The sequence below is a fragment of the Stenella coeruleoalba genome (genome assembly GCF_951394435.1).
Source record: "Stenella coeruleoalba genome assembly, chromosome: 6".
Lineage (NCBI taxonomy): Eukaryota > Metazoa > Chordata > Mammalia > Artiodactyla > Delphinidae > Stenella > Stenella coeruleoalba.
Window position 1 is genome coordinate 90124225 of NC_137151.1, and position 21809 is coordinate 90146033.

The 21809-nt window shown below is 38.4% G+C and overlaps 1 protein-coding gene across 6 annotated transcripts in view; it reads right to left on the minus strand.

Annotated features, from left to right (window-relative positions):
• The window catches only part of ANKRD44 (ankyrin repeat domain 44), a 317527-nt gene that overhangs the window by 62621 nt on the left and 233097 nt on the right, over positions 1 to 21809 (minus strand). For all 6 annotated transcript variants that reach the window (XM_079925376.1, XM_079925378.1, XM_079925377.1 and 3 more), the window contains one exon: positions 21031 to 21142. In XM_079925376.1, coding sequence (XP_079781502.1) covers positions 21031 to 21142 — 112 coding nt within the window. The remainder of the gene's footprint in view (positions 1 to 21030; positions 21143 to 21809) is intronic.

The following is a 21809-nucleotide window of genomic DNA, read 5'->3' on the forward strand; positions in this document are numbered from 1 at the left end:
AATTATGCCCACAATGATCCTGGAAGCAGGTAAGCGATCCTGTCCTAACTAGCTATTTCTAGTTCCATGGTGTTAATAATGGGGAATTCTTGGGCATATGCCCAGAGAAAACCATAATTCAAAAAGATACATGTACCCCAATGTTCACTGCACTACTATTTACAATAGCCAGGTCATGGAAGCAACCTAAATGCCCATCAACAGACGAATGGATAAAGAAGATGTGGTACATATATACAATGGAATATTACTCAGCCATAAAAAGGAATGAAATTAGGTCATTTGTAGAGACGTGGTGGGACCCAGAGACTGTCATACAGAGTGAAGTAACTCAGAAAGAGAAAAACAAATATCGTACATTAATGCATATATGTAGAATCTAGAAAAATGGTACAGAAGAACTGGTTTGCAAGGCAGAAACAGAGACACAGATGTAGAGAACAAACATATGGACACAAAAGGGGAAAAGCCACGGGCAGGGGTGGTGGTGGGATGAATTGGGAGATTGGGATTGACATATATACACTAATATTTATAAAATGGATAACTAATAAGAACCTGCTGTATTAAAAAAATAAATAAAATAAAATTCAAAAAGAAAACCCCAAAACAATGGGGAATTCTTGTTTGATTTATAACAATTTCCTCATGACTACAGGGCCATATGGATATTCCCAGAGCTCTTTTAAAATAATAGTCCTAGTAACTTTGTGGTTAAAGCATCACTTACAGAATGCCTTCTGTACAGATACTATGGTGACAGATGTTTTGAGGTCACAGAATATGGAAAAGATATGGGTCCGGGTGACATCAACCTGAGGTAGACATGGAAAAACTGGACTAATACTTTGGACCAGTACTCCCTCATCCTCTCGATGCTCTTACGTTGGCCTCTAGCTGCGCAAGTCTCCCCCACAGAGCAAAATTTATGTCCTTTTTCTCATTCTCTCAAGTTTTTGCTGTCTCGGAGCTCAGATGTCAGCAGGTAGTAATACGTTCCCTTCTAGGACATTAATTTTCAGTTTAACTGAAACATAATACCTTGACCCAGCAGAATCATTCCAGTATCAAGAATTCTATGCAAGCAGCACACAGATCAAGATACACAACATTACTAATGATTCAAAGTCCTTCTCATGCCCCCCCTTGCAATCATTAATCCCTTCCATGAGTAAACACTATCCTGACCTCTAACAACATAGATTAGCTTGGCTCATTTTTGAGCTCTTTTTAAAGGGTATCAAAAAGCATGTATTCTTTTGTATCTGGCTTCTTTTGCTCACCATTATGTACGTGAGATTAACCCATGTTGCAATGTGTAGCTGTAAATCACTCATTCTCTGCTTGCTTTATAGTATCTCACTTTAACTACACCACGATATACTTTACCATTCTACTGTGGAAGAGCACTGGGTAATTTCCAGTTTGGGGTTGTTATGAATAGTACTTCCTGAACATTCTTTGCATGTCTTTTGGTAGTCAGATTTTAGACATTCTTGTTGGGTGTATACCTATGTGTAGAATTGTTGGGTCAGGGGGCATGCATAGTTTTAGCTTTAATTTACATTGCCAGTTTTCTAAAGGGTTTCATCATTCTGCTTTCACTTAGGATTTTGAAAGCTACAAGAGCACACTGCTCCTACCCTAACAATGAGAAAAAAGATAGTCTACACAATCATCACTTTTCTTGAGCTCATCAGAGAGTTGAGGTCACAAGGCAACTAAGTAAATTAATTCAGAAGAGTAATAAGCCCATCCAAGGAGAAAAGGGACACATGAACTGTCTCACCTATGGCACAGCATGTGTGAAAGTAGTGACGTCCATAAAAAAGCAGGAAAAAAGAAATCAACTCAAATTTCTAATGAATTCTTAAAGGCCAAGCTGTCTTTTAGAATAGCTGGGAATATCAGAAGACAAAAGGGGAGTTTGCACTCAACCTGAAATTTCTTTACCATAGGTCTCCCCTGGGTGCTCATTAGCAAGACTGGGGGCAGAATGGGAGACCAAGGAGAACCCTCCTTGGTGGAGGAGGTATGGAGGAGGTAATTGGCTGCCACTGCAAGATAAACAGGAAACGCTGCCTGTTTCCCTGGATTCTTCTCTCATACAGAGTAAAAGTCTTAGGCCAGCAGGATGGGGCGACAACTCTTTCATCCCTAGGACCCAGACAATATTCCACTAGTTCTGGTGGAGGGGTAAAAGCAAAATCAGTCTTCCTCTGAAGAGGGGCAGAAGCAAAAATCCTCTGCCCCTGAGGGCGGCAGAAAATCCTTTTAGGCCTATATGTTATATCTACAAAAAGCAGAGTTCTGCTATCACTCAGGGGGTGGCAGGAACCTCTCTCTTACTCAAGAACCACCATAGATACAGTGCTGTATTTGTCTATCAAAGGGTAGAAGAGTAGGAATGCTGGGAATTCCCTGGTGGTCCAGTGGTTAGGACTCTGCGCTTCCACTTCAGGGGGCCTGGGTTTGATCCCTGGTTGGGGAACTAAGATCCTGCAAGCTGCAGCATGGTCAAAAAAAAAAAAAAAAAGCAATCTACTGCAGAAGTAACAGCATGGAAAAGGACCACTCCCGTGGAACAGGGATGCAGGGACTGCTGAAAGGTGAGAGTGAAGAAGAAATACTGAGAAAAACTTTTTGGCAGCTCAGCTTCCACTTTAAGCTCAAGGTAGCAATGGCTTGTTCCAGAGGAATTTTAGGTCTCTGGTGTACTGAAGATAACCATGCCAACAACAAAACTCAAACCCAGCTCAGTTCCTGAATAGATTGATGCATGCCCACACGAACACTGAGAAGAAGAGGCCTATCCACTTCCAGCTGTGATTATTATTTACCTCAGTCTCTACAGTTCTTCCACACAAAACACTGATCATTCACTCAAAAATTATGAGAGATACAAAAGGCAAGAACACCCCCTCAACCTATTTTTAAGAGATAAAGCAATACAGAACCAGACTCAAAGACGGACGACCCAAATGGGTGAAACTATCATGTATGGACTTTAAAATACCTAAGTTAACTAATGTTAAAGAATTCAGTGGAAGAGGTAGAAAATATGTATGAATAAATGTGGAATTTCAGCAGATAGATGAAAATTATAGAAAGAATTAAATGGAAATACTAGACAAAGAGTCATGATATCAGAGATGAAGAATTCCTTCTACAGGTTCATCAGCAGACTAAATACATACCATGGAAGAAAGAATCAGTGAACTTGAAGATAGGTCAATCTGAATGATCCAAACATTTGAAATAGAGGGAAAAAAAAAAAGAGTGAAAGAGAAAAATAACAAAGTATCAACAGCTATCAAACAGTCTAACATACATGGAACTGGAGTCCCAGAAGATGAAACAAGAATGAGCCAGCAAAATACTTGAAGAATTTTCCAAAACTGAAAAACAAACAACCCCCCAAAAAACCATAGATCAAAACCCCCCAAAAAACCATAGATCAAAAAATGCAGAGAATTCCAGAGAATTTCAAGCAGTTTAAATATCAAAGCAGGGGAAACACACTGCTTTGCTAGTCAAACTGCTGAAACCTATAGATAAGAGAAAATCTTGAAGGCAACCAGAGAAAAAAAGAAAGATTACATCCAGAGAAACAAAGAATTATAGCAGATTTCTCATCAGAAATTTTGTGAGCCCGAACCATGGAGTGACACTAGGAAGGTACTGAAATAAAAAAAGTTGTCAATACAGCATTCTATAACCAGTGAAAATCTCTTTAAAAATGAAGGGTGAACAAAAGGGCTTTTTAAGACAAAGTGGTTTTTCTCTTAACAACTGTATGAGTGTGATACTTGTTCCACATCCTTACCAATACTTGGTATTTTCTTTTTCCTTGGTCATTTTGGTGGGTGTGAAGTTGTAAGCATATTGTAGACAGAAGATGTCCATGTTCTAATTCCCAGAACATGTGACTATACTACCTTACATGACAAAAGAGAATACACAGATGTGATTAACGTTATGGACCTTGAAATTGAGAGATGATTGTGAATTATTTGGGTGAGCCTAACCTAATCATGCAAGTCTTTTAAAGTGGAGAACCTTTTTCAGCTGTGGACACAGACAGATATGACGATGGAAGAAGGGTCAGAGAGATACAACATTGCTGGTTTTAAAAATGGAGGAAGGGGGTAGACCCAAGGAAGGAGGGCAGCCTCTAGAAGCTGAAAAGGGAGGGAAGTGAGTTCTTCCCTAGGGCCTCCAGAAGGGAATGCAGTGCTACTGACACTTTTAGTGCAGTCAGGTCTGTGTTGGACTTCTAACCTACAGAACTGTAAAGTAATAAATTTGTGTTGTTTTAAGCCGCTAAATTTGTGGTAATTTGTTATATCACACTAATACAATAGAACACTAATTTATGTTTCCCTAATGACTAATAGAGTTGAACAACTTTTAATGTATTTATTGGATATCCTCTTTTCTGAAGTGCCTGTTCACACCTTTTGCCCATTTTTCTATTGGGTTTCCTATTGTTTTCTTAATGGTTTTTAAGGCTTCTTTATATATTCTATAAGAGTTCTGTACACATTCTGAATACAAGACCTTTTTCATATTGCACTCTGAAGGTTGCCTTTACACTCTCTTAGAGGTGTCCTTTAATGAACAAAATTTTAATGTTAATATATTCCAACATATACAATTTTTCCTTGTGGTTTATTAGTTTTGTGTCTTATTTAAGAAATCTTTTCCTCTGAGTCATGAAGAAGTTCTCCTATGTTTTCTTCTAAAAGCTTTATTATTGTAACTTTCACATCTAGATTTGCAATTCATCTTGAATTGTTTTGTAGATGATAAAAAAATTCATTTTCCCCATATGCATATTCAATTAAAATTTAGTGAAAAGACCCTTTTGCCACATTTATCATAAATCAGGATACTATACGTGTGGATCTATTTTTCAACTCTCCATTCTGTCCCATTGTAAGTTACCTATCTTCACTCCAAAGCCATGCTATTTTCATTACTATAGCTTCATAACAGATTTTGATATCTGAAAGTGTAAGACCCCAGGTTTTTCTTTTTTCAAGACTGCCTTGTATAATCTTTGCCCTTTGCACTTCCATATAAAATTTTAAATCAGCTTTTCAATTTACACACATGTACAAAGCCCTAGAGGGAGTCTGATGAGTCTGTGTCAGTTTGGGGAGAGTTGTTATCTTTACAACATTGAGTCTTAATCAATGGAAAGAATATATTTTTCCATTTACTGAAGTACAGTTAATTTTTTTGAAGTATAGTAAATTTTATGGTATGGGCATTTAATATATTTATGCTACTGAAAATTGTAATTGTTAAAGTAGTATCTTTTTAAAATTTCATTTTCTGTTTGTTGTTACTAGGATATAGAAAAGCAATTGATTTTTAACATATTAACCTTATACATGGTAAGATAAGGGCATTTATTTAGGTCATCTTTAATTTTTCTTAATAATGTTTTATAGTTTTTATAGAAAGATAATTTACATAACATTTTAGATGCTGATGCAAATTAAAATATTTTTGTAAATGATATCTTTAAAAATGTGTATATCCTATTTGTTTTGTTGCTGGTATATAGAAATATAATTGCTTTTTGTATGTTGACCTTATACCCTTATCAATCCATCTTTTTTTGTTGTTGTTTATAAATTTATTTATTTTTATCTTTGGCTCTGTTGGGTTTTTGTTGCTGCACGCAGGCTTTCTCTAGTTGCAGTGAGCAGGGCCTACTCTTCATTGCAGTGCACGGGCTTCTCATTGCGTCGGCTTCTCTTGTTGCAGAACACAGGCTCTAGGCACACAGGCTTCAGTAGTTGTGGCACGTGGGCTCAGTAGTTGTGGTTCGTGGGCTCTAGAGCACTGGCTTAGTAGCTGTGGTGCACGGTCTTAGTTGCTCCACGGCATGTGGGATCTTCCTGGACCAGGGTTCAAACCTGTGTCCCCTGCATTGGCAGGCGGATCCTTAACCACTGTGCCACCACGGAAGTCCTTCAATCCATCTTGAATTGAGTTTTGTATGTGATGTGAGGTAGAAGAAAAGATTCACTTCTCTCTATAGGCATATGCAATTGACCTGCCACCTATCTTAATATCTGTAACTTAATTACATTTGCAAAGACCCTTTTACCACGTAAGGTAACATATTCAAAGGTATCAAGAATGAGGGCGTGAACATCACTTGAGGGCCATTCTGTCTACCACACTTAATTCCTTTTCTTCCCTTATTTCACCAGCTTGGACTCCCAGTCCAATGTTGAATAGAAGGGGAGACAACAGGCATATTTGTCTGTTTCCCACTGTAAGGAAAAAAACCTTTCAATATTTCACTCTTAAGTATGATGTGTGCCATAGACATTTTGCAGATAATCTTTATCAGATTAATGAAGTTCCTTTCCATTCCTAGTTTGCTAAGACTTTTAAAAATCATAAATGGACACTGAGTTTTACCAAATATTTTTGCTACATTGATGGAGATGTTTATCTGATATTTTTCTTCTTTTTCTGTTAATGTGGTAAATTGCCTTGATTGATTTTCTAATGCTAAACTACATTTGTATCCCTAGAATACTCCCACTCAATTATCTCAATTACGATGCAGGTCTTCTCTTATTCCGTACATTGTTGCATTTAATTTGCCAACATTTTGTTTAGGATTGTCAGTACTTTTGAATGGACGTTTTCAGTCTAAAAAATATTCAGCCTAAAAAAATCTACCTTAAGCAACATAAGAACTGTAGATAACATTAAAAAAAGAATAGATCTTTAACCCCAAGCCCTTTATATTATTCTGAATCTTGTCTACAGTGATCTAACCACATAACAGTTCTGTTTGCTTTTATCTAAAGTTTTTTGTGATATCTTTATCTAAATGAAATGAAACATGTTGAGGGTTGAGATAAGACAAAGAATCTTATAGAAACCACATACTTCCAACAGAGAAGTTCTTTCATTTATTGCCTGCATTTTTGGCAGTTCACAACATATGCTGAGTCCATTGGGATGGAGCTGGGTCCACTTTATAGTGAGCAGTAGCCGGTATAGTATATGTTCTCAATAAACATGCAGTGAATTGAAAATGAAACCACCAGATGGTGCCACTGCAGGTGATAGTCCAATTTTTCGTTCAACAGTAAAGAATGTTATCTTTTTAAGTACTATCTGGAAAAATGTCTTGGGATTGTAGTTATGCATATACTAATAACTATCTACTCCTTCATCTCATCCTTGACACTGCAGGTCTCCAAAGTCACCAAATATTTAAATCAATGTGGCTTAAAGTTAACAGAAAAAAGCACTAGAGTTGAACTGGGGGATTCAGAGAGATGCTCTCTCTACATTTAGACTGTGAATCTTTTTTTTTTTCCCCAGCATTTAATTGTTTATTGCCGTGTTCTGCAAATTAAAACCTTTTAAACAGAGAAGGGATACCATACAAGATGAAAAGAGATAATCGATAATTTTAATGAAAATTAAAGTAGCCTAGATTTTGTCAGTCTGCTTAATTATTTTACCTCCCAGGGTATTATTAGTTCATTGATAAAATGTGAATGCTTATCTACAAAGGCTTTGATTATTAGAGAGTCTTTATATAACTCTGGGGCTTAATCACCACTATAAGTTGGCATCTAAAACAAAAAGGCAGCAGGTCTCCTGGATTTCATACTATTTAAAATGCATTCAGTCCCCTATCCATTATCCACCTATCTATCAACAAAAATACTCATCTGAGAGCTAATTCAGTTGAAGTTCTGCACTGCAAAACATTTGATTGCATTAAGTGACAGACATATTGAAATGGTGACGAGTAGTCAACCCTGTAAAATATTCAGGGTCATGGGTGTTACATTTGATCAATTCCACTTGCTGAGCACATCCAGTTCTTTGTGTATTACCAGGCAAAACAGTAACATTGCCCTCATGTTTCCATGGTGACTTCTGAGAGCAATTCTTAAGTTTAATTCTCTTCTAGATGATATTCTTAGTTTACCCTAAATTATATTATCATTGTGTTAATTTACTTTCTGCCTCAGCACAAGGTGAAATTTATTTGCCTAGGACAAGGGAGGTTTTATTTGAGAGGCAGGGGTAGGTTGGAGAGGGATGTAAAATCTGAGGGACATGGTAATATGATTAAAAACTGCAGAAAAAGAGAAAAAAGGAAATACTAGATTTGAATACACTTTTTTTTTTTAATAATTACAAAAACTATGTGATAGTAAAAATACCCTGCTCCAGAAATGCATTTTGCTTACCTGGTCTCAGTCCCCACAAAAGCTGTGTAAACCAACATAAATGTATCTTCAGATACCATTTTTAATCTTAAATTACAGTATAAATTACCCACTCTAAGCATCAATTAACATTTTAGTGATTCTAGCTCAGTCATTAAAATATACAGCTTTAAAGAAAATTTCTACTGATTCAATTAAAGCTAATCTTGGTGGGATTCTGAAACTCTAGCTAAACACCACAGACTACCTCTGGCTAATGAACATTAAAAGAATCAACGCAGATTCAATTAAGTGGGTAAAGAAAGCTGTTATTATTTTAAGCAAAATTAAAACAGATGGGAGAGACTGACACACATATATTCAGATGTGTGCCTGCCTCACGTTTAATCTTTTATGAATGACTGATCCCAGATGGTAATGGGATTCAGGAGCACAATTTGAGATACAGTATCCATTTTCCTTTTACTCCAATGTACGATGTCAGTTACAACTTTTCTATTTAGTGGATGATGCAAATATCATCAAAAGGAAAGAAACCATCATGAAAACTTCTGATATCCTGAAAATGACATGTTGGTCAATTGGTCTAACCAAGTCCAAACATCTACCCACATTCTCCATCATTCAACTCATTTCAGGTTTGGTGCTACCATCCCACATTCACACAAATGGGGAGGGGGGGGTGGCGGTGATGAGACGAGAAATGTAGAGAGACAAACACAGCAAATGCACTGCGTTGACGAGTGTCGGGTAATCTCTCATTAACCACTGAACCCAGAATGGGATGTGCCCTCCCCTGAACTCTCACAGCATAGCACCTGTACTCTTCTGGAAGATCACATTTTATTTTGGATAATGATAAAAATAACAAAAATACAAAATCCTAACAGACCAACAATACAGTTGACCCTTGAACAACATGAGTTGGAACTGCACAGGTTCAGTAATACGTGGACTTTTTTCACTAAATGCATACTACAGGACTACATGACCTGCAGCAGCTGGCTTAATCCTTGAATTGGGGGAAAAAAATGCTATGAAGTTGTCACTCTATACTAAATGGCTTCCCAGTGATCAAGTGAATGTTATTGTTTACCATTAACAAAACTACTTTTCCAAGTACAGAATGGCCCACAGAATTTAAATCCAGTGATGTTATCACTTAGGTTATAGGGATCTGCTCATAAGAGAAAATAAATCTTAGTTATTGCTGAGTGGTTCGCTTTTTCTAAATATTCCTTTCAGCTGTTACAGATGGCTGGGCCTCTACCCTTCTTTGGAATCTCAGAAGGGCTCTTTGTTCTTTGTGAGCATCATCACCCCATGACCTGGAGGCACAGGTGTGTATGTGAGCACTTAGTCTGATTTAAAAATGCTCGGGCCTCTACATTTTCTGTTACTGAATGAGGGTCAAGAAGGGAAGTGATTATCAGAGGGACCCGGTCTAGACCTCACAAGCCAGGAGTCGTTGGCGGCTGCCAAGAATAAAGTGTCTTTGGAGAAACAATCTTGCTGGGAAGTCCCTCCCCCTCACTCCCACCCACTCCACCCCCAGCTGGAAAGGGTCATCCCTGGCAGCTGCTATCATAAGAAGAGTGAGGCCAAGCTGACAGCAGCTGTTACAAACATACTGAACAGAGATTTCAGGAGGAAGGCTGGGCCCAAGGAAGAGTGCTTTTATGAAAATACGTGAGGTCCAGGGGTCAGCGCTGCAGATTTCCAATAATGGCACGTACTTCAGAACTGTAGCTAGGGTGCTTCTACCCATCACAGGATAGGGAATGCTATAAGGTAGTTCTGTTCTCCTGACACAAAAGGAAAATGCAGACTGCCTTGCCCAAGGCTTTCCAGAGAAATGGATGACACAGACATAACCGATATTGGTACTGTCTGAGGTCCTCCCGCTTCCCTTTGACAAAGCTGCAACACTGCTCATCTCAGTGATACCTTGTTTGGACATCACTCTCTTGGTTGATGTGAATTCAGATCCTCCGAGACAGCTTTGTCTTTTAAAGTCTGGAGTTTGCCAGTCCTCCAGACAGTAGAGCATATGGTTAAAAGCCTGGAATTTAGAGTTAGGTAAACATGGATTCGAGTCCTGCTTCTATATCACACCAACTGTAAGGCCCAGGGCAAGTTACTCCATTTCTTTGTACTTTAGGATACTCACGTGTGAAACATGGATTAAAAACAGGAGTTATTTCACAGTGCTGTTGTGAGAATTAAATGAGATGATGTAGGCACAGGGTCTAGACCAATATGCTTACAATAAATGTCCATTATTATGACTTTATTAAAAATAGCCATGGTTGTTAAACTTGTCCCCCATGAGAAAAGGCTTTGAAAGAGAATTAGGGCTTTGTTTTGCGCGAGGGATTGATTCTTTCAAGGACCGAGGGTCTGTTGACCTTGTATTTTTGGTCAAAATTCCACGAAATTTGGTGCCATAAAGTTCAGGACCCACTCAGGTTCCAGAAGGACCTCTGGATGGGGGTATCTATAAGGCCATTTGACAGATGAGCCTGGACCTTGGAGAGGATTGAGGTTAGAGATACAGATTTGGAAGTTTCTTCCAGGGGAACTTGAATGTGCAACCGAGTGGGCTGTGCTGTGCAGTGGAGCCATTTTTCTAATGGCTAATGATGTTGAACATCTTTTCAGGTGCTTATCTGACACTTGTTTATCTTCTTCAGTGAAATGTCTGTTAGTGCCTTTTGCTCACTTTCTAATGGGTTTGTTTATCTGTTGACTTTTGAGAATTCTTTGTATATTCTAGATACTAGTCCTTTCTCAGACATGTGGTTTGCAAATATTTTCTTTCAGCCTTCAGCTTGCTTCTTCATTCTCTTAACAGGGTCTTTCACAGAGCAAAAGTTTTTAATTTTGATGGAGTCCAATTTATCAATTTTTAAAAAAATTGGTATTAAGAACTCTTTGCCTATTAAGACTTTTAGTTGGTATTAAGACTCTTAGTCTTAGATCCTGGAGATTTTTTCCTATGTTTTATGTTTTACCTCTACATCTGTGATCCATTTTGAGTTCACTTTTATATAAGGTGTGAGACTTAGATTAAGGTTCATTGTCGTTTGCCTATGCTGTCCAACTGCTCCAGCACCATTTGTTGCAAACTCTACATTTCCTCTATTGGATGCCTTTTGCACCTTTGTCAAAATTAGTTGGGCATATTTGTGTGTGGCTATGACTGGGTTGTCTATTCTGTTCCACTGATCTATGTATCTTAAGACTGCCAATACCTGACAATCTTGATTACTGTAGCTATAAGTCTTGAAATTGGGTAAACTGATTTCTCCCACTTTTTCTTTCTCAAAATTGTTTTAGCTATTCTAGTTCCTTTGCCATTCCATATAAAGTTTAGAAAAATATTACCTCTATTATAAAAAACCTTGCTGTTATTTTGATAGGAATTTCATTAAGCCTACAGATTAACTGGGGGAGAACTGACATCTTTATTATGCTGAGTCTTCCAATCCATGAACATGGTCTCTCCATTATTTTATATCTTTTTTGATTTCTTTCATCAGCATTTTGTAGTTTTCAGCATATAATCCCATATTTCATTTTTGCGGGGGCAGTTGTAAATAATATTGTGTTTTTAATTTGATGTCCACATGTTCATTTCTAGTATACTGAAATGCAATTGATTTTGGTGTGTTTGTCTTGCATCTTGTGACCTTGCTGAAATCATTTATAATTTCTAGTTGTTTTTTCTTGATTCCTTGGGATTTTCTATGTAGACAGTCGTCAGCTGCAAAGAGGTAAAGTTGTTTTTTTTTTTTTCCTTTCTGATCTTTATGCCTTTCACTGCTTTTTCTTGCCCTATTGCCCTGGCTAGAACTTCCAGCACAATGTCAAGTAGGAGCAGTGAAAGCAGACATCCTTGCCTTCTTCCTGATTTCAGGTGAAAACATTTAGTCTTTTACCATTAAGTACAATGTTAGCTGTTCTTTATTAAGTTGTTAAATGCTCTTTACCAAGTTGAAGTTCCCCTCCTTTCCTTTTTTTCTGAGAGTTTGAAAATTGTTAATGGCTGTTGAATTTTGTCAAACATTTTTTCTACAGCATTTGACACAGTCATGTGATTTTTCTTCTTTATCCTGTTAATATGATGAATTACATTGATTTTCAAATATCAAAATAGGCTTTCCTGGTAATAAATCCCACTCAGTTATGGTATATAATTCTTACTGAATTCTATTTGTTAACATTTAAGGATTTTTTTGCATATATATATATATATATATATATATATATATATACATACATACACTTCTTTTTTTGTACTACCATTGTTTGCTTTTAGTATCAGGGTATTAGCTTCACATATGAATTAAAAAGTGTTCCCTCCTCTTCTATGTTTCAGAAGAGATTGGGTAGAAATGGTGATAATTCCTCCTTAAATATGTGGTAGAATTCTCCAGTGGTACCATCTAGACCTAGAGATTTCTTTGGGGAAAGTTTTAAAATTCAACTTTTAAAATACACTATTCAAACGATCAGTACTTCATATTGGTAAATTGTAGTAGTTTGTGTTGTTTTATAAATTGGTCCATTTCACCTAAGTTGTCAAATTTCTTTGCGTAGAGTTATTCACAATATTCCTTTATTATCTTTTTGATGTCTGCAAGGTCTGTAGTAATATACCCTACTTCATTTGTTGATTTTTCAAAAAACCAGGTCATTGTTTCATTGATTTTCTCCATTGTTTTCTGTTTTATTTATTTATGCTCCTATCTCTATTATTTCCTTTTTCTGCTTATCTTGAGTTTATTTTGCTCTGCTTTCTTCTAGATTCTTGAGGTAGAAACTTACTGAATTGAGACTTTCCCTCTATTCTAATGTAAGCACTTAGTGTTACAATTTTTTCAGCACTAATATGTGTCCCCAAATTTTGATTTGTTGTATTTTCATTCAGCTCAGTGTAGTTTGGGGGATTTCCCTTGAGATGTCCTCTTTGACCCGTGGATTATTTAGAAGTCTGTCGTTTAATTTCCAAGTACTGGAGATTTTCCTGGTATCTTTCTGTTATCGATTTCTAGTTTTACTTCATTGTGGTGGGAGAACACACTCTATATGATTCCAATTCTTTCAGTTTTGTTGAGGTTTGGTTTATGGTTCAGGATATCACGGGCACTTGAAAAAAATATGCATTCTGTTGCTGGGTGGAACAGTCTATAAATGGTGATTAGGTCATCTTGGCTGATTGTATTGTTGAGTTTTTCTATACGCTTGATGATTTTCTATCTAGTTGTTCTATCAATTGTTAAAAGAGAGGTGCTAAAGTCTCCAACTCTACTTGTGGATTTCTCCATCTTCTCAGTTCTATCAGTTTTTGCTTCATATATACTACAGTCTGTTGTTTAGTGTATATACATTTAGGACACTCTCCCTGAATAAGTTCCAATCTTTATTGGGCTGCTTTCCTGATATCCTTTTCCTTGGGCCCCAGCTGGACTGCCTTCCTACCCTCCTCAGGCCTGCCTAATGGGTCTGTAATTGCGTAGGAGGAAAAGAAGAAAGGAAGGGAGAGACGGAGGGAGGGATGGAGGGGAAGGAGGAAGGAAGGAAGGAAGGAAGGAAGGAAGGAAGGCCAGATAAACTTCTTTTAGGCTAACGTTTAAGTTATATTCTCTAAGAAATCTTCCTTTCTGCTACATCATTGAGTCCTTAAAGCTCCCATATCAGGAGCAATGATTCCTCTTCTTTGAAGCCCTTAGTGCCGACTAGCTATTTATAAGAAATTACAGGAAGTGTGTACACATGTGTATGTGCATGTAAAGTTAATTTTGTAGATGTCTTCATACCAATTTGATGCATCAGTACAGCTTTTTAGATCTTGAAAAAAAAAATAAAGGAGAGGTTGCAATAAAATTTGGAGTTGGTGTTGGGAAGTAATCAAATCTACTTAAAAGGCCAAGCTACAGAACAGTACATTTTCATTTTCTCTCTCACCTGTGGATTCTATGAAATACCTTCCTAACAGGATAGTCACCATAATACTTATAAACTAGCATTTAAGTTTTATCACTAAGTCAGGCTTTACCATTCACAAGTGTGATAAGTGCTTGGCATCACTAGAACCTATGTCTTATAAAGTTGATATTTAAATTCGCATGTATTTAAAGGGTAAGTTTGTTTTTTTCTTTAGAGCTGAGTGTTAATCTTTCCTAAAATAATGACTCTAAATGTGTGACTCTGTCCTGAACCAGTGAGTCATGGGGTGTAATCAAACAATAACTTTATTCTCCCTTTCCGATACCTGGTATAATCTTTATGAGACTACTTCTTTTCCTGCCACCTCAGATAAAATCTCCAACAAATAACAAAAAGTTCTCCAGGCACTTTAGTCACAAACATAACTTCATGTCAGTAATTACAATGTCTGTTATTGTCTGTTATTACATAACTTCATGTCAGTAATTACAATGTCTGTTAATGTCTGTTATTACATTCAAATCCTGAATGCCTTTTAGCACCGAAGCTCCTCTCCGCCTCCCCCAGTGGGGAAGGAGACAAGGCTGACTTCTCTCTTTCCCAGACTATGGCTTCTCCTCCTCCTTTCCCCTCTTGGCTGCCTCTGCCTCCCTCAGGACTAAAGAGAAGAGGGAAAAGGAGGACACCAAGGGTACAGGGACAATGGTCTTACTGACTGGCACCCTCCTGGCAGTGATCCTCTGACTGGGTCAGATGTTTAAAACTGTCTCTCGGATGCTTATTTAGGTTCTCCAACAACTTCCCAACTTCCCCAGGTGACTGCCCCTCTCTGCTGGTAGCTCACATTCCTCTCTCCCCAACCCCAGGCATCCTACACCTCCCCATACTTCCAGGCAGCCCTCTTGAGTCGCAGCCAGGAGAACTCCAGGGCAGCTCTGGCCCTTGGCTCACACTTGGACATTGGGAAACATACACTCTTGACCTATCATTGGTGGGGGTAGAGTATTTCTCAACCACAGCCCTCTTTTTTATTTAACTTCCCAGCAAGCAAGCTCTAATCAGAGCCATTCAGTCTTTAGATTCATCACATGCCAGTCCACTCAGCCCCCTAAAGTGTGTGGAATTCATATCAGATATCCAAGCGATCTCCTTGAAGCTTCTCTCACTGGGCTTGGGATGAGGATTTCTCCCGCGCTATAAGGGCAGGGGAGTGGTGATGGGACGTGAAGCAGAACTATCTCCAAAGAAATCTGCTCTCTGATCTCTTAAATGGGCAAGGGGGCCATGGGTTGAGAACTAGTACCTGACTTTGAAACGTGGGGGCAATGGCTCCACTGTCCTGAGCACTCAACTGAAGGTGAAACTGAAATTGTTTATTTTAATACAACCTATTGAATGGTTCTTTCATCAATTGCCAAATTCATTCATGGTAAAGCCAAAAAAATTTCTTTTTTGCTCTATTACAAAGAGATAAGTGGAACATTTTGTCATAAAATATTGTCTACTCCAGTGTTCTGAACATAGACTCACATCCAAATTCTGATTCAAAACTTGTGGGCTTATATTTTTACTCACAGCAGTGAGGAGGCTGCCAACAGCTTCAAAGTATCTGTGCCCACACCTCTGCTCCCTCCCTTAATGAGAGTTCTCTATAAGATTTTATGTTTCTCTTCAACTGAATTAACTAGAAGAAAAAACAAGACTAGCATTGTTGAAGTTTCCACTGCCCATTGGAAGTCCGCCTACTGGGAGGTCATGTTCACCCCCAGTTCCATCTCTTAGCAGAACCTCTGGGGACAGAGAAAAGCCATCAGAGACTTGTTTGGGGCTGGGGTTCAAGTTCACTGGGTTTTCATCGTGTCCTCAGCTGACTGCTAAGTAGCTCTCCTTTTCTTTTTTTTTTAAACCCCTCTTCTATATTCTACTTTCTCAGTCTTGAGAAGCTAAATTAGACACTGCCAGTGTGAGTACATCTTATGCAAAGCCAGGTGGTAACGGTTTCCTAAAGCCCCATGATAAATACAAGACACATTTAAAAAGCAGCATAATTTCAGTGTTCAGTTGCCCAAGACACAACTGTCTTCAGAGAATCCCAGAAATTCCTAGAATATACACACAGGGGCGTTTGTCACCCCCATAAACTCTCCCAGTTTGAAGTTCAAATTATCTCATAACAGTGAAAGGGAGAGAAGGTCCCAAGGAAGCAGCCAAATTCCAAGCGATTTGGCACGGTAGAATCTTGGACTGAATTTAATCAGAGGCCTAGAGTTTTCAAACAATCTCTCTAAATTTCCGTAGATAATTTATGTAATTATACTGGCACATACATTTTTCCATTTCGGTAACAAAGCCACAAAGATATTTCTTTCACAGACAAATTTTTAATGTTGTAAGAGAAAAACAGTGTGCCCATATAAACTCACAAATTCCAAGTAGGGGCACGACTCTGATTTTCCTCTCCAGAGTCGGTAAGAATGCATTCCAGATAAAGGAAAAGGGAGGCACAGAGCTCTCCTTTGCCAACTCCCTTCCTCCACTCAAACATAAGTCTTATTCAGACACAAGATGCTTTATTAGCCAAGTCTCCTCTGTTCCACTTTGATATTTTGATCCCAATTGAATATGACTGATGACAGCTCTCAGCATACACTTGTGGGCAGATTTTTGCTTGCACACATGGTACGTACGTCTTTGATCAAGCCCAGCTGAAAACACTGGCCTAAGTAGCCAGACGTGGCAGAATTCTGAACCTGTTCTATCAAGGCTAAGGGGTTCACCCTACTTTCTAGAAGTTTTTTGCTCATTGAATGAATTCAATAGTACTTTATATAAGGGAAATAGAATGAAAACAACTTAAATAATTTCTGTTCCCTTTTGATTATAGCAAAATGGACTGAACACAAAGGATGGTTTACAAATTCTAAGCTTATGATCACAGACAGGAGCCGTAAACCACGAATGCCAAGTAAACACACACTAAGAGTCAAATAAAATATGCATCAAAATTAATAATATGCATAATCACAGTAATTGCTCTCTGGGAAAAGAGGCAAAAGACAAATTTTACCAACCTCACAAATCAGCTGTCTCTGATGCCACCCATCTTTTTTAATCCTACTCCTACTCCAAAGCACAAAGGCCCTGGCCCAGGGGCCATAAATACTCATTTACTCTCTCCACACCTTCCACAGGCCAGAGACATAGGCTAGGAAATGTGACTTAAAGAAAGGTCTCCCTGGAATCTCCTGGTGGTCCAATGGTTAGGACTCTGTGCTTTCACTGCAGGGGGCACAGGTTTGATCCCTGGTCCTGGTCGGGGAACAAAGATCCTGCATGCCGTGCAGTGTGGCCAAAAAAAAAAAAAAAAAGGTCTTCCTGAATAATTCTTGCTCAGAGGCTCAAGTAAGCCATTCAGAGCTACCAGAATCATGTATTTCATTGTCATAATTCTAGCATCTAACACAGAGTCAGGACCAACTTGTAAAACAGATAACCCCCTAGGAGGACTGAGGTGTTTGTGTCATGAGATAAGGGAGAAGGTTGGCATGGTGGTAGTGAGTCTTAGGTACGTACCTCCTAGTGCATATTGGTTAAGTGGCTTGCTTTCCTAACACCTAGTCCTCAAAGAAATGGGAGTTTTAAGGAGCATGAGTGCACTGAGGTCCTAGTCGAGAGAGAAAGTTAAAGTTAGAAAAGATGCCCTTCAAAAAGCCCTTATTGTTCAAAAGCAGTCCTTATTTTCATCACAAGGAAAAAATCTTTTTCTTCCTTTCTCTCTCTCTCTACTTCCTTCCTTCCTTCCTTCTTTCTCTCTTATCTATATGAAATGATTGATATTAACTAAATTTATTATGGTACTCATTTCACAATATATGTAAGTCAGGTCACTATGCTGTACACCTTAGAATTATACAATGCTGTATGTCAAGTATGTACATAATTTCCAAGAATCATTATTGCTTTGTAAATCACAGTGTTGACCTAATCAAGGGGATAATTTCATTATCATATAGCACTTGTGAAACTTTCTGTAGACAGAAAACCTTTTCATTGGATAACAGAAATAATGGCCCTGAAAGGGCTTTCCTGAAAAAGGAAAATAATGTGCCATATATCATTTACATAGAAAAAAAGGTGTTATGGGTAAATCTTTATCAGAGTTATTATACTATGGGATTAAAGATAACTCACCAAAGTACTTTAAAACAGCACAAGTTATCAAGACTATAATAATCCTTGAAATAAGAGTTCATATGTCCAATGATGACATATGGTTTTCATAGAGAAAACCAATTAAAGACAGCTGTGTCTTAAGTAAACTTTGGAATGCAGGCTCATACGGGTAGTTACAGTAGTAAACCTTCACTCTGCCACTGATTCACACACACACACATACACACACCCACACACACACACACACACCCCTTTCTTTGTGGGATCTAAACACAAATCCTATTTGCTGATAGGTGATAGGTCTAGATCAACTTCCATTGCTGGTGTTAGAAGGAAGAAGTGATTACTGCCTTATATCTTAACCAAGTCCTACCAAGATTTTGCCCTAAGTTGAAAAGCTTTGGATGGTGGTAGAGCTTTGACCAGCAATGGAAGGCAGCATGATGTGGTAAAAATATATATATATTTTTTTAAATCAGGGATCCTGATTCATGGTACCACTTCCTCTACTGACCAGAGCTATGACTTTGGACAACCTAGTAAATGCCCCTGTGGTTTGGTTTGTTCATCTGTAAGATAAGAGATTGCCCCTTGGCCACTTGTGATTCTACTTTAAATTCAGTTTATAGAAGGCTCTGACCTCACTGGCTTCCTACATCTTCCTATGGAACTGGGTGGTTTAAAAATATGTCCACAAATTCTTTGATACTCCTGCGCTTGGAAGGCGGCATCTACTTCACCCCTCTGGATTTTGTGACTGCGGCAATGAACAGATGCCGCAGAAATGTGAACTTCAAGGCTAAATCGTTGAAAGTAATATGGTCTCTTTCTTTTACTTGCTCATTCTCACTCACACTCTCTCCCAGGGCAGATACCTTTAGCAACCCGAGCCACCAGGTAAGATATCCAGCTATTCTGAAAACACCATGCTAGAGAAAACCGCAAAAAGGAACCACATAGAGACGGAGAGAAAGGCCCAAGGAACGTCAGCAATTCGATTCTTCCTACCCACGTGATTGACAAATGAGAGAAGAAGCCTTTGAGATTATGCCAGCCCCGACACTGTAATCTCATAGGGTATTAACTAGAACTGCTCAGCTAAACCACACCTGAATTCCTGACCAGAAACAAATAAGTGATTAGTGTTGTTTTAAGCCACTAACTTTGAGGGTAATTTGTTATGCAGCCACAGTAACTGGAAGAGGAACCATGATGGAATTAAAACGGGAGAGAGAAAAAAATGCCACCCCCAAGGTCAAGCAAAGAAATCTTTATCAGCCACAAGAACCTCAGGAAAAGCAGACTTGGAAGTCCGCAGAAATGATGAAGGTACTTACAATTCACCAATAAATGTCACAAAAATCAATACCAGAATAATCACCTTTTTATTTCCAAACTGGGTGATCTTTATGAACATTTTCCCACATTCATAGTTAAAACAAATATAGTAAGAAAGACCCTAAGTGGAACCATTTGAAAAACCAGCAGCAAGGCCAAAGGTAAAGGGCCTCACTGGGGCATCGAGTCATTTCTATGTAGGCGCTCACACCATCGCTTGCGGGCTCTCTGCCTCATGCCTTTCTCAATAAACTATGCAGTTGATGAAGGGCAAGTGTTTCACCAAACGCACCTTCAAATAACTCTGAAAAGTAGGACTTCTCCTTTAAAAGAACAAGGAAAACAGTTGGATCCAGTAAGGAAGGTGGCACCTATCATTGGACCAGAGATGGTGAGTTTGGGATACCCCATGTATCCTGGTGAAGCTGAATCAAGGGTGGTGCTCAGAAGACAGCAAATGATGGCCTGCAGTCAGGATTCAGCCACAAACCCACAATTTTTCTTTCTAACCCACCCAGTGTTTTCAAAGCAGGAAATTCCACACAAAAAGTCTAGATTTGTAGCTTCTCTTGAAACAGTGGAATTCTAGCAAACCTGGCTCTGCAGTACCATCTGGTCTCCATCAGCTGCAGCTGACTAGCTGTTTCTCCCCTCAGACAGAACATGTCCTATTTGCCACCGTCCCCACCACTCCCTATTATCCACACCTGGGCTCACTTCGCTTGTTTTTTATATTCCTGTGCCTGTAGACATTTGAGTTTGCATCTGGTAACCTACACCAAGAAAGGAGTTTCAGACTCCAAATCAAGTGTTTCTTGATCACTAATGGGTTTGAAATTTGGGGTGGTTTAGAAATTCCAGTAAATTCTGCTGTTATACCCTTGCCGATTTCTTTTCCTAAACCGCAAATGTGGGACTATAACAAACCCATATGCCTAATGGTTCTGTAAGTCATCTTATGACACTGTTACTGGATATTGGGGTGCTAAGTGTGACTCTGGAAATATATACTAAGCTTATTTGATACAACCAAATTATCTTCAAAATACAAACTGTGTCCACAACAGGGTCTAAAATTCCTAGTCCAAGTTAATGCGGAAAAGAATCAATTGTTAGTCAGCTCTGAGATTAGAATGGGCAGAAATGGAACAAAAAGACCTACATATTGTAAAGGGAAACAATTTAATAGCTTACCACAGAATATCTTTCCAGGTGAGTTCCCGTGGGGACTGAATTAGGCAGTGAGGGCACATTTGTTGAGAGATTAAGACCAGCATTTTCAGGTTTGGGTGTATGTGTGTTTGTGTGAGAGAGAACAAATCAAGACAACACAGCTCACCAATTCCAGACATTGTCTGTGGCCATAGGCAGCAGCATAATGTATGCTATTGTAGCCTTCCTTGTCCCGGATAGATGCATTTGCATCATGTTGAAGCAGAAACTCTAGACATCTGTAAGTATAAAGATGAGATGTTATTTCAGAAAACATCTCTGGACCAAAAGGGATAATGAATGTAAATGTTCTCTGAAAACATCTCTGGACCAAAAGGGATAATTAATGTAAATGTTCTCTTATTATAAGTGTTCCACAAAGCACTTTGTGAGTTGAAGTGTTTCTTTAAAAATCCTGCAGCAATGAGGGTTTATGTACTGGATGTTTTTTGTGTGTTTTCTGCAGCTATCTTTATTTCAACTTAAATTTTTTTGGTCAAGCCACGCTGCATGTGGGATCTTAGTTCCCTGACCAGGGACTGAACCTGCACCCCCTGCAGTGGAAACGCAGAGTCTTAACCACTGGACCACCAGGGAAGTCCCCTCCTTCAGCTTAAAATAGCCATTCTAGAATTCAGGAAAAGCTTTAGGAACTAGAGGGTAATTAAGTTTTTTTTTCCCCTTCTCATCTTAAGGTACAGAACCTGCCTGTCATCAAGATTACTGAATAATAAGTTTTAGAGCTCCACATCCAAAAGACAAGTTCTCAGCATAATAAAGAAGTGGTCAAGATATTGCAATGGGATAAACCTCAAGAGAGGGGTGTTTATTTTTAAACCTTGCTACTGGAGACTCTGAGATCAAAAGGTTGGAAAAATAAATAAAATAATATTAAATTTTATAATA